The sequence below is a fragment of the Drosophila melanogaster genome, chromosome 3R (assembly GCF_000001215.4).
Source record: "Drosophila melanogaster chromosome 3R".
Lineage (NCBI taxonomy): Eukaryota > Metazoa > Arthropoda > Insecta > Diptera > Drosophilidae > Drosophila > Drosophila melanogaster.
Window position 1 is genome coordinate 28832062 of NT_033777.3, and position 12707 is coordinate 28844768.

General features: G+C 48.0%; 1 protein-coding gene across 3 annotated transcripts; it reads right to left on the reverse strand.

Annotated features, from left to right (window-relative positions):
- Nucleotides 1-239: 239 nt before the first annotated feature.
- Nucleotides 240-12687, reverse strand: Apc (APC-like; the record flags this gene model as incomplete). Of its 3 annotated transcripts, none has more annotated exons than NM_057804.3 (4): nucleotides 12499-12687; nucleotides 4838-8764; nucleotides 4486-4624; nucleotides 240-4425 (listed from the first exon to the last, which is right to left on the reverse strand). In NM_057804.3, the coding sequence occupies exons 2-4, from the start codon at nucleotides 8698-8700 to the stop codon at nucleotides 1174-1176; spliced, it is 7254 nt and encodes a 2417-aa protein (NP_477152.1). In that variant the 5' UTR covers nucleotides 8701-8764; nucleotides 12499-12687.
- Between the last annotated feature and the right edge of the window lie 20 nt (nucleotides 12688-12707).

Here is a 12707-nt window from a genome sequence, read left to right on the forward strand (position 1 = left end):
ATTTCCTAAAATATGCATCAAGCTCTGCCAAGGCCCTGTGCAGACCATGCTCGAGACTTTTCAATTTTGCCCATCACTAGTTCCGCTTAAAAGTTTATCAAAAAGTTTCAGGCAATTCCGTTAAGAAATCGCGAGTGGAGAGCTGTGGGAATAGTATATTTTTTCATTTATGTTATCTTTTCCGTTAAATTTGATTTTGTTTACCACGCCCGTAAATTCGAATAAATATTTGTTCATCTGGCTTTCAAAATATGTTTTATTTTGATATAAATTATAATCGAGTAAATTCACATTGGTTTAATTTTTTGCTGACAAAAAGCATATTTCGATTTATTCATATTGAAAATGGTTAATCGCATTGAATCGGTAAAAACTAAGTCGCAAATGATGAGCTTAATGCATAAGCTGTTTCCTAAAACAGTTACCCTTAACTTGCTAAATTATATAAAAGAATACTTAAAAAGCAGTGACTAAAAAATGTGAATTTCTTCTCTCTTCAGATATTTGGTGTTTGCATAAGGAAGCCAGGGGCATATTTTAAACTTAGAGTATATTCTCAATAAAGATGTGCAACTATATGATTGTAATTGATTTCAGTAGCTCACCAGTTGGAGGACAGCTCATCTAACTAAGTGTTAAAAAAGTTAAATCAGAACAGACATTCGACTTGGTAAACCTTTCCTAGTTAATGCGACAATCGAATATATAGCATTTATATATATGCCAGTATACATTTTGTATATATTGGGTAGTTGTACACATGTTGAAAGGCCTGATTTTGTGTATATATATGCAATACATTTGGCTACACACGATCGGGAGCATCGGGAGCTTCCTTCTCTGACTGTGATTTGGATAAGTTGAAGTTACTAGGAGTTTGCGCTAACTCTATGCTAAACTGGTTGCTTACAAAGTTTTAGGGTCTACGTATAATGTATAAAGTAAAAGGAGAGTAAAATATGGATTACATAGCGTATGTATATTAACTCCTATCCTAAAAACTCTTTGATTTTGACTCTGACTCTAGCTCGGCTTGTGGATGTGGACCTGTGCGTGTTCGGTTCCTAAAAAATGCTTGACAAATACAGTCCTGTTCCTCTTACAATCTCCACTTCCGTTTTCGCTTTAACTTGGCTAATTTGTGATCCATACTATCCTGAACAAATTAACCCTCTATTTCCGCGCGCCCACCACTGGCAGCTTGGACTTGACTCCTCCAGCGGTGCTGGGGGTATTGTCAAACGTGGAGCTGCGCAGGAGCGTCGGCTTGGTTCCATTTGCGTTGAGCATGTTGGAAGATTTGGTTTTCTGCGTCCTCAGGTTGGATGACGATTGCTTGGTTTTGGCCTCGTCCACTCTCTTCCAGATGTTGGCGATACGACTTTGCGCATGGTTGATCTTGGCCGCAGCTGCTGCGGCTGCACTGCTTCCATTTAGGTTGGAGTTGCTGCGGGATGGTGGAGTAGTGGACGACACGCGGCCGGAGACCACACGTGAGGCAGCGTGAGATTTGCCCGCAGCTAGTCGCAGACTGGTGTTTGCCCTTTGAGGCGTCATTCGGCGGGCCGGCGCCAAGGGAATCCTCTTGGGAGAGCCCGCTTTCGATGGTGACCCACCGCTGGCCGTGCCTTTCTTTGTGGGTAACTTCGAGGCGCGGTGAGTGGGACTGGTTTGAGCCGGTTTTGTCTCCACCACGGGCACTTGAACATTGGAGTTAGTGGGCTCGTCCTTGACAAAGGTTCCCTGGCGTTCCAAGCGTGCGGGTGCCGGCTCAGGCGGCGGCGTCGGCTTCTTTTTCGCTGGTAACCTAACTCCTGAACCGCCGGGCACCAGACTTCGTTTGGCAATTGTTGGAGATAGGGTTTTCTTCTTGGACGGGGCGGCATTGTTGCTATTCCGTTGACTTTGCATGCTGTAGGGTGAGACATAGGCTGGTTTCTTGCGACCTCGCACCAGTTTTACGGCCGTGGCGGGCTCCAAGGTTGTGGGCTTAACGACTGATGTTCTAAGGTCCACAATTGACGGAGGAGGAGGCAGCTGATCCGGTTCCTGACCATCGCACGACTCCGTCTCAGAGTTCTGATCGCACTCCGGGGATTCCCCTGCGTCTTCTGGATGATCAGTACTCTCGCAAGTCTCCTGACTGTGTCCAATGTTAATGTCCGTGATGAAAGTGAACTGTTGCATCATTGCTCGAATTGAGGAGAGCTGTTCGCTTGGGCAATCATCGGGTTGGGGTTGTATCAAAGCCAGGGGACATTCAATCAGTTGGGTCTTGTACCGCTCCGCACTGCCCCTTCTCCTTCCATTGGCGCGTGGCGATGGCGTGGCCACAGGAACGGCAGCTTCCACAATTTCTATCTGCAAAGTTTCATTGGCCTCTGGTGCTTCCATCTCGCAGCTGGTGGCTATGGTGTAGGTCTTGAAGCGATCCTTTGTGAGACGTCGCTTGTCTTTCGGTGTGAGGGAACGACGATTGGGTGATGGAGTAGATCCGTGCTTGGGTGTGGACTCGGCCGAGCTGTAGTCATTCATTGTGGCATCCTCATCCTCGTCGAAACAACTTTGGAGCACGGTCATCGTCTGATCATCGCAAGCAGCCGTCTCATAGTTGGACACGGAAATGGTGGTGGCCATGCTGCAGTCCTGCTCGCCATCGGCCACCTCAGATTGAATGCTGTCCACACTGATCATCGAGTCCAGCAGCTCATCCATCAGTGACGGAGGCTTGATGTTGTCCAGCAGGTTGCAGCTGGAGTTCACGCTCTCCGCACTGCCAGCTAAGTGACCCAGTGCTCGTCTGGCTACCAAATTGGCTGGAAACATTTTTCGCGCGAAGCGTGGACTCTTGCTGGGCATCGCCTGGCGCAGAGAACTAGGCTGGGAGTGATCCTGGTAGCAGCTGTTCAGCGATTCCATTCCCGACGGCGGACGAATATTATCCAGATCCAAACTGTTCAAGCTGAAGGTCATCTCCGTGGTGTCATCGTCAGTGGCAGCGGGCTGGAGTAGATTTTCCGCCAGAGCTCGCGCTTCGAACGCAATCATGGTCGAGTTTGTCATAATGGAGGCACTAGTTCCATTAAATAATAGTCTTTGCGGCTCCAATCTAACGCCAGCATTCTGCACCTGCCCACCCAACTGGAAGTTAAGACCTCCAGACGATCCTGAGTAGCTATCAGCATGACCATTAACCAGGGTATCAGTTTCCCCTTCGAGCGATTCCGGTTGCTGTTCATTCGTGGGCGTTATCTCAATCAACTCGTGCAGGGATCTCGCCTCCGTGGCATCTTCATCCAAGCTCAAGGAGGCCAGAACCGGTGCCGTTTGACTGACGCTGGGGAAACTCACATCATTGGGACAGGTGCTCTCGTTCCAGGTGTTGTTGCTACTGTTGTTCTTGTGGCTGTTGCTGCTGCTGTGGTTGTGGCTGCTGCTGCGCAACTGCTCCGCCGACGTAACAAACTCCATGGTCAGTCTCTCCACAGACTTCAGCATCAGGTCGGGATCCTTGTGCTTCTCGCTTGCTCCGGAGATGCACGTTTCGTTGAGAGCACTGTCCAACCTGACCATGGTTTCCATGATGAAGGACTGATTTGATTCATCGCTGGATCGATCTTCCGAATCCAAGTCCTTAGACCCAGTAGCGGTCTCGAGACCGTTCTGACTCGCGTTCCCGTTCCCTTGATTTGGAGCTGCTGGACTTCTTACTGTGTCGGTGACGGTGGCGATGGCGTCGATAGGATTCGGGAGGATGTGGCTGCTCGGGTGCGTGGACGACTGCTGCTGCGGATTGCTGGTGGCGTGCGCTTTCTGCTCTACGTCTGGAGCTGCTGTGCTGAGGGCACTTGCTGATGTAGTAGCTGCCATTGGGTGACACGGTTCCAATGCAGCCGCAGACGTAGCCAGGACGTTTTTTGGCACGGCGTTGATCTTCTTCGAGATGCCCGTATTGATGCACTCCTGCAGCAGCTTCTCGTCCTTGCGTTCTCGCTCTCGCTCCCTATGATGATGGTGATGATGATGATGGCGCTGCCGCTTGACCTGTCCACTAGATGGCAGCTGCACCGGCAGCGAATCGAACTGCTTTAGACTGGGATTCGACTGGACGGAGGATGAACCCACTATAGGTTGCTCCTGCATCTGCTGGGCCCGGGCGCCGGGTTCCTTCGTCTTGTACATGCCCTTGAGGATGCACAGCTCGAAGAGCGACTTTGACTGGTTGTCGTTAGAATCGCTAGAGTCCACGGAACTGTAGGACTCCTGCTGTTGGCTCTTGCGTACTGTCATCGCCGAATTCAGGGAGCTGGCCGAGGTGGCCGCATTGATGGCTATTGGCTGCGAGGAGCTCAGCGAGCTGGAGCGCTTGCCGTTCGAGCTGAAGCCAAGATTCGATTTCGGTCTATTGCAACCAGCGGCAATAGCCTAAAGAAATAAAGAAATGGCTTAATCCATGGTTGATTTTTTGATTCAATTACTGCTCACCTGACTCAGTAAGTTGGTGTCATCTTCCGAGTCAATGGATAGAGAACTCAGCGAATCATCTTGCCAATGCGGCGGTCTTCGGACTTGCTCCTGTTTGCCAGGCTTCGCCTTCATCTCAGGATTCTGATCCGCACTGGATCTATTGGGAAATCGATTGATTTAATATAGTCAGTTAAAATAGTTGAGATATGATTTTCTAACTTGAACCACCAATTAATATTGAAGCAAAACATTATACAATTGCAATAATCATAGTAATGATATGATATTGATATCACAACTGAATTTCAATGCAATGCTGTTATTTTTAAAGCCTACTTTGCTATTTAGTTTAAATGCGATCACTACTCACGGTTCGGTCTCCTTGAGCTGTACGGCTGGCCCAACCAGACTGGATCCCACGGTGAGATTAGATAAACCAGAGACCACTGAGAAGTTACAGGGACTGTCCTCCACCAAAAACTTGTTCATTTCATCGGCAGAGGGCAGATAGCCAGGCAATTCGTTTCCGCCTCGTCGAAGCATGGCTATAGGATCTGAAGTGGCTTCACCGAGGGGTTTCTTCATGCCATCCCGGATGCACTGCTGTAGCAGGTGACCAGAGGCTCCACCGCAGTCCGATGCATTGGAAGATACATCGTCGGATAGCTGATGAGCGTACATCTGTGCCTGACCAGCCGTGGCATCCTTGGGATCGGTGGAGCTCATGGAGATAACCGAAAGGTTAGTGTTACTTGGTACTTTGGAGAGCAATGCTGGCGTATCTTCGGTGCAGTAGCTACGAATGGTCTCCTCAGCCACGTCCACTTCTGAGTTCACAACTGTCGATTTCACAGCCTCAGTTGGCTTCCGCTGCATACCCATGTTGATGCAGTTGGCCAAAAGGAGCTCATCTTCGTTGTCTTCCTCGGCCACACTGGCCGGTGCCTTTTCATCGTCCACTATGCTCAGGTTGCTCAAACTGGTGGCCGTGGAGAACTGAGCAGGTGTATGCTCCACGTTGAAGCTACTCAGGTCGTCCTCGAAAACGCTGCGTAATGGTTGTAGGCTGGCCGGGATTACAACCGGTGGAGAATCGACATTCTGCCCCGAACCAGCGACACTATTTCGTCGTGGAGATTGGGGCATACTTTGTGTGGGGGAATCTGGGATCTCGGATGGGGATATTACCCCACTGGCCAAGCGACTGAAGTCACTAACCACCGAGCTCTTGTCATCGCAGTTGGCCACATCGACATCCGGATCGTGGACTAGGGAGTCCATGGAACTGCGTCGCGAGAACATCAACGGGGTTTCCAATGCCGAGTTTGCCTGGGTGGGAGGTTTGGTCAGGACCTGCTCTGCTGGCTGGGATTCCTGTTCCTCCTGCTTCTCTAATTTGGGCTTGATATCCGCATCCGTTCCTACTATTGCCTGGTTAGCCTTACCGGATTCATCCAAGCTGCTCAGTGAATCGTAGCGACTAAAGTACCCAGGAGTTCCCTCCTCGCAGTAGTTAATGGGTTTCTCTGGAGTGTACGAACCGGAGCCACACTGCGAAAGCTTGGGAAGCTTTTTGGGAGCTCCTTCTTTGGAAGTCACCTCGCGAACTTCTGGCTTGACTTCCGCTTCTGCATCCGCTTTAGCAGCGACTCGTAAATCTGTGACTGAAGCCGCATTGGATATAACATAAGGGGTATCCTCCGTCTGGTAGCACTTAACACTGTCGTCTAGGATCAACAATATTTCCTGGCCCTCGGATTTCTCGGGAACTGTTTCAGCAGGAGGAGTGATAGTGCTCTTTTGTCCGCCTGCTGGTCCTGATATGTCCAGGTCGGATTCAATTTGGTTCTCAGCGTAGCGAAGGCTGAAGTCCGTGGGCTGATCCAGGTCCGTTTCCTGATATGTTGAGGTCTTGGTGGCATTCTCGCTGTACTTCACCGAGTAGTCAATGGGTTGTTCCTCGGTTGCCTCCGTGTCCTGCTCCATTTCCAGATCGAAGTCCGTGATCTTGGGCTTCACCTTTCGATGGGCATCTGAAGCAGAGGCTGAGCGAATTAGATGATCGTAAGCGCAATCGGATTTGGCCGAGTACACCGAATCCCTGCTCTCGCTCTTCGTTAGCATTGCCGATCGGGTTAAGCGTGGCGCAGGATGACGTCTGGATGAACTGGAGGCTCGTTCTTTATCCAGTTTTCCGCCCGTGTCCAAGTTATCGCACGTCTCGGCCGTGTGACGCTCACCCAGCTCCTGTTGCAATGCCTTGGCTTTTCGTGCCTCCAGAGTGGGCAATGCTTTGAGGCCCATGGAGCGGGCAATTGGATCCAGCTGGTGATGATTTTGAACAGCTGGTCGGAAGTTCAAAAGGTTCTTCAAGGCCGAAGAGCTGCCCTCTGAGATCATGGCGTGTTTGGAGTGGATCAACGAACGGAGCATGGGCACTGCTCCATTGTCCCACAGGAACTTCTGATCCTCGGCAGAGCGAGCTGACAGGTTCCATAGAGTTCCACAGGAGTTGCTGACCACGGTAAGGCTTTCGGACTTCAATTGCTGCAGCAGAATAGCCAGGCAGTTGTGCTGGCGCAGGATCTGCCGATAAGGTTCACAAACAGCAATGTGGCTGGACACGTTCCGCAGGATCCCTCCCGCATTCTCAATGATCTTCAATGTTTTGCTGGGACCTTCGTAACTTAGCATTCCTACTAGGAATGCCAAGGCCCCATCTACGGCACAGAACTCCGCCTTGTTGGTGCTGCAGTGCGCCGAGAGATTCCACAGGGCCGAGAGTATGGCCTTCAGGGTGTTCTCACTCCTATTCCGCATGGCCGCCAGGGCCAGAGCTGTCACTGTTCCAATCTCATTCAGCACTGCCTTCATGTTGCTGTCCGCTCGCCAGGAGAGATTGCGCAGCACGCTGGCCGTCACCTGGAGCAGATCGTCCGGGGCCGAGTCCAATTGGGCCACCAGGGCCTCCATGAACTGCTTTTGACCACACAGCAGCGCCTTGTTGTTCTCATCCCCAAAGGTCAGATTGGTCAGGGCCATCAAAGCGTATCTTCGCAGAGAATTGCAGCACTGATCCTCCGGTTTGGGTCCATGAACGGCGTGATCCAAATGAACCAGATTGGGGATCGCGTGCAATGCCCCCAGCTCGCACATAGCGTGTCGGTGCTCCTCATCGAAGCTCACCTTCATCAGTGAAGAGATGGCGGCCAGCGGATGACGGTCGGAGTCATCTGCAATAGCCTCTCCGCCACTCTGGAGCAGCGTCTTCAGGAAGGAGCAGTAGTCAACGATCTGGTCAAGCAGTCGGAGCACCTTGGCTTCCCTTCTGCCAGCCTTCTCGTCCGGATGGCTGTGCACCACATTGTGCAGCGCCTGTCCAGCACACTTCCTCACCTCCTGGTCGTTGTCCGGTGCATGCATCATCTGCACCAGAAGCGGCATGCAACCAGAGCGTCTAAGAGTTGCACAACTTTGAGCATTTCCGGACAGCTCCAGGAACTTTTTGGCCATTTCGAGAGGATCATTTGAGCCCAACATGGAGAGCAGTGAGTAAACACACTCCACCTTGGATCCCAAGGTGGCTTCCACTGCCGAGGAGGTGTATCGCTCATCGAAGCTGGTCGTCCAGGCAGCTCCCTTGGGCAGCCTTGGAGCAGGGGCAGGTGCATCTCCGTCCAGAAATCGGGAGAGCGTGTAAGATGGTTCCTTGCTGCGCGATGGACGACCTGCGCTGGCTGGAGAGCCGCCTCCATTCCTCGGAGGCAATTCATCCAGCTGCTGCTGCTGCGCCGACTGTCGCTCGAAGTTCCTGTCCAGGCTGCGATGTTCTCTCATCTCCCGCAGCTCCTGGGCCAACATGTAGTCCGGCGGAATGGGGTTCTCGTCCAGAAAATGCTTGGCTGCTGGTTTTTTACCAACGGCTCCGGATCCCAGTCCGACTGCGCTCTGGGTGAAGTGCAGCGTGTTGTCGTCCTGGGTGAACTCCTTCTTGGTATAGCCACTGGCGGCCAGTTCGTAGTCGCTCACTTCGCCATCCCGCTCGTACTTCTTGTCCATCTTTAGCTGCTCCCCGGAACTGGCCCCAAAGCCTTCTTCATAGTCTGGCGGGGGCACTGCGTCGTAGTCGAGGAAGTGCGGCTTACGCTCTGGCACCGAGTCCACATCCACGTCCTCCAGACTGAGCTCGGCGATGCCCTCCTCCAGATCGGGCGTCAGCGTTGGCTCCAACATGGCCTGGCGGGAATCGGGGACTAGGGATTCGGGGTCTCAGTGGTGCAAGTCAATGCTCCATGGCCTGCAAGGAAAGCAGATAGGAAAACACAGTGAGCGAAGGCACAATTGAGACTCTAGATTGCTATAAATTTAGTGCCGGACCAGGGCGTGGGCTAATTATAGACGCACCACCACCACCACCACTCTGCCCGCCAATCTCTGTAGTAATCCGATGGGCAAAACTCAAACAGAGACGAGTCAGCTAGTTGCATGGATGCATATAAGACATATTAGATGTGGGCAGCGCTAAGAAAGGCAACAGTATTAAGTTTAAAAGGTGATTCGATGGAAAATATAGCAAAAATGTAAAAAGGCATAGGCGTGTGTCTCGAAAAAGATGATATTGAATGTATATATTTCTTTTTTCTTAACACTCATTCGAAGCTCAACTTAATTATAGTTTATTTAACTGAGGAAAGTTAAAACAGCAAGTTAAGCATGGGAAAATATTGGCAGTCGTCAGTTTAGTGCCTACACTTAACTCATCATGAGCATATGACTCGCTTTATGATCGATGGAAACTATGTATGTCAGCTTTATGATATGAAAATCCAGCCAAGATAAATGCTATCTTAAGCGGTGAAGTCATTGCGCCAAATTTTAAGGAAATGATCCAAAGCCTCAAGTTTCTTGTAGTTCTTGTTGTTTTATTTTAGAACACCACATAAAATATAAAAGCGAAATATATAAATTCATCTTAATGGGAAACCAATTTAATAGCTTTTCACTTTTTAATTGGCCGACCCCTATCTATCTATAAGGTTGCTCGGTAGGATCGACTTTCTAAGCAGATGCTTGGATGCTGTTGTATCCCAGAAGAATTCGCCTATTGTGGCAGGTTCTGTGCATTGCCTGCTCTATCGCTCTGTAACTTAATCATCGGCCAACATTCAGGTGGCGGCAGCCACAATAGCAAATGAGCAGCTAAGTCATTATCATGATTAGCTGGCGCTGCATCTTTTTAGAAAGTTAGCGGCACACGGCGTCGTCTTTGCGGAATTTCCAGTGCATGAAGAAAGATACAGATGCGTTTTCAGCAGATATATTATATTGCCTCGGCTCTCATTGTTGTTGCTACACACACTCCATAAGCACAAGACATATTTCTCATTTGAGCTACCGTTGAATTATGTGCAAATGCAATTTGGTGCTGCACTTCTTTTTTTTCAGCTGTTATTGTAGCGTAAAATTGAGCGTGGACGGACAGAAGTGCATAAATATGTATGTACACAGAGAGAAAATAACGTAACTAACGTAAGGTCACTATTAAGTTATTTACACAACTTTAATCAAGGGTCAAATAAATCCTTGGGGTTCTTAAATCAATCTACAAAGTGTCTTAAAGTATGGCACAATTTATTTACTGCATAATTTTAGATATCGAATGAAAAGGAATATAACAAATGATTTGATACCTTGTATTTTCAAGCATTTTTTCACTGTGTACCCAATCCAATTCAAGACTTCAAGTGGATTGAGTTTGGGATTGGGAATGACCCGGGTCGTGTACCAGTTCTGGCTCCGCACAAGTCGACTTGTTCAAGCTCCAATTGGCAAATTAATCAAATTTTAATTGCGACCAGCGTAAAGAGCGAAAACAGCCGGCGAACGAAAAGTGGTAACCGCAATTTGAGTGGCTGTGAAATGCAAATCGCTTGTGTAACAGCGGAAATGCATCCATCCATCCAAGCCACTCGATTGGAATGCCGCACTGGACACAGTGGCCATCGTTCATCATTGCCGATCGATTGTTTGCCTAGGCCTCAAATATATAAAATATGTGATCAGCCGGCACTATCACCGCCTTGATAAGGCACACAGTTCGGCTCCACCGATTAACATTTAGCAAGAGTCACGATATCAGTGCTCTCGAGGCCAAGAATTCGAAAGACGAACAGAGCAGAGTAGAGCGATTCGATGAATCAACGATCCGCGAATTAGACAAACACAAGTATCTAGATACGACATAGATACTTTTAGTACCCCAAAGAATGCGAGAATATGCGTCACTTGTCTAGCCAAGAGCCGTGTACCCGGTCCCCCAGAGACGACTCCTCGTGTCATTAACCGGCCAGCGAGTCGCACAAGGGAATCAGCCCTGCACAATGGACACAATTCGACTCCAAGCGTTTCGAGTCAACTGTATTGGGAAACTAAATTGGTTCGCATAGTTAGCGAAAACAGAAACAACCCCACGCTTTGAAATAAAATACAAGTGCCATAGTTTAGCGGATAGAAAGTGAATCAGACTGACAAACTTTTAGTCACCCAGTTTCTATTTCTTTCAGAGATAACGAGATTTCAAAAACAAATGTGACTTATTGCTTGAATAACACTTGCTTAGTAAGACTTACTAAGCACTTACTTAAACTGATAGGTGTAAAAGAATAAATAAAAGTGTTTATTTGATAATTGTATATCCAAATATTTGCATAATTAAATGAATTATGAGAATGAACAATTCCATTTTTGGTAATATGCATATAAATTAAGCATTTGTGTAGCATGGGTGGATCAGATTTGGATTTTGAAAGATAAAGCTTCATCACCTTATAGAGGGTAAGGTCTTAAAAGTTATTTTAAACCGACATATGAATACCTAATTTGGAAAGTGTAATTTGTTGTGATAAAATGAATACTAGGTTGAAATATTTGAAAGAGGGAAATATTTTTTTTGGCAGATTGATGATCTGAAGGGTGGTTTTCGTCACACCCTCCCCTAAAAATGGTACAATTACAATTACAATTAGAAGGGAATAGCAAAAATAAAAAATATTTCTCCAATAAGTGAATTCCCATTAAGCTAATAACCAATTTTGCCACCACATCGCCCCATCCCACCCACTGTGCGGTTTTTTGGCTTGGCACACATTTTGCATACGAAATATTCGCGGCAGAATTATCAAAGAAAAAAGAATGGAAGATTTGCGGGGGAAGGAAAAGCGGTAAAGATGATGACACCGCGAGCCATCAAACCACAGGGAAATGTACGCAAAAACATTAAATAATGAAACTACATACTAACTACTGTACATATGTACATATGTATGTACTTATGATTTCTGTGTGTGCATTTATGAGCTGGTTTAATGAACGCCACTTTTGTTTTGCTGCCCGGTTGTTTTGTGTCTTTGCCGCCGCGAGATGATGATTATGTAAATTGTAGAAAAGTAAAAGGGAAACTAAATACGAGCGCATGCAGTGTGGAATTGTGTTTTCCTTTTCTCCCATGTTTGTGGGCATGTAAGACAATCGAGCGTGCCGATATTAACGTATTTTCCTTAATGCGGTGATTAATTATGCTGAGGTGAAGTTGAATGGAAGTGCTCGAAAATAGTTATCAATTAGGCGTGCCACAATCACTTGCAGCTGTTGGAAAACTAAAACGAAAACAACAACAACGAAACAAACGAAACACACTGCGTTTTCCAACTGATAAAGGAGCACTCACACACATAGACACACACATGCACGCACTTTGCACACCCACACTAGGGCGCAGTCGCGTTCTGATTGGGACCTTTATTGATTTTTCCTGTAAAAGGAATCGGCAGGAGAACAGGAAACTACTAAAGAGTATCTCATGCTCCAAGTTGAGCTAAACACATTTGTATTCGCCAGCTGTATATGGTGCGCATTTATTGAGTAAACATTCTGCGTTTTATTGTCAGGCCCAAAAAGAACAATTCCAATTGGAAGAGTCAGCGACTATACTCCCACACACACACGAACCCAGAGATTCTCCGATTGGCGTACCTTGACTAAAAACACAATTTCTCGGCAGCTTCCTCGCCCACCAGATGACACATTTCCCGCTTTATCACTTGTTTGCCCACAGATATTGCCACTATTTGGATTCTTGGCTTGTTTCGCGACAAAACAAATACGCAGCGCGGCCGAAATTCCGAGTCCGCTTATCAACAAAAATTGCGACCAACCGCGGCGAGCAGTGTGACTGTTATATC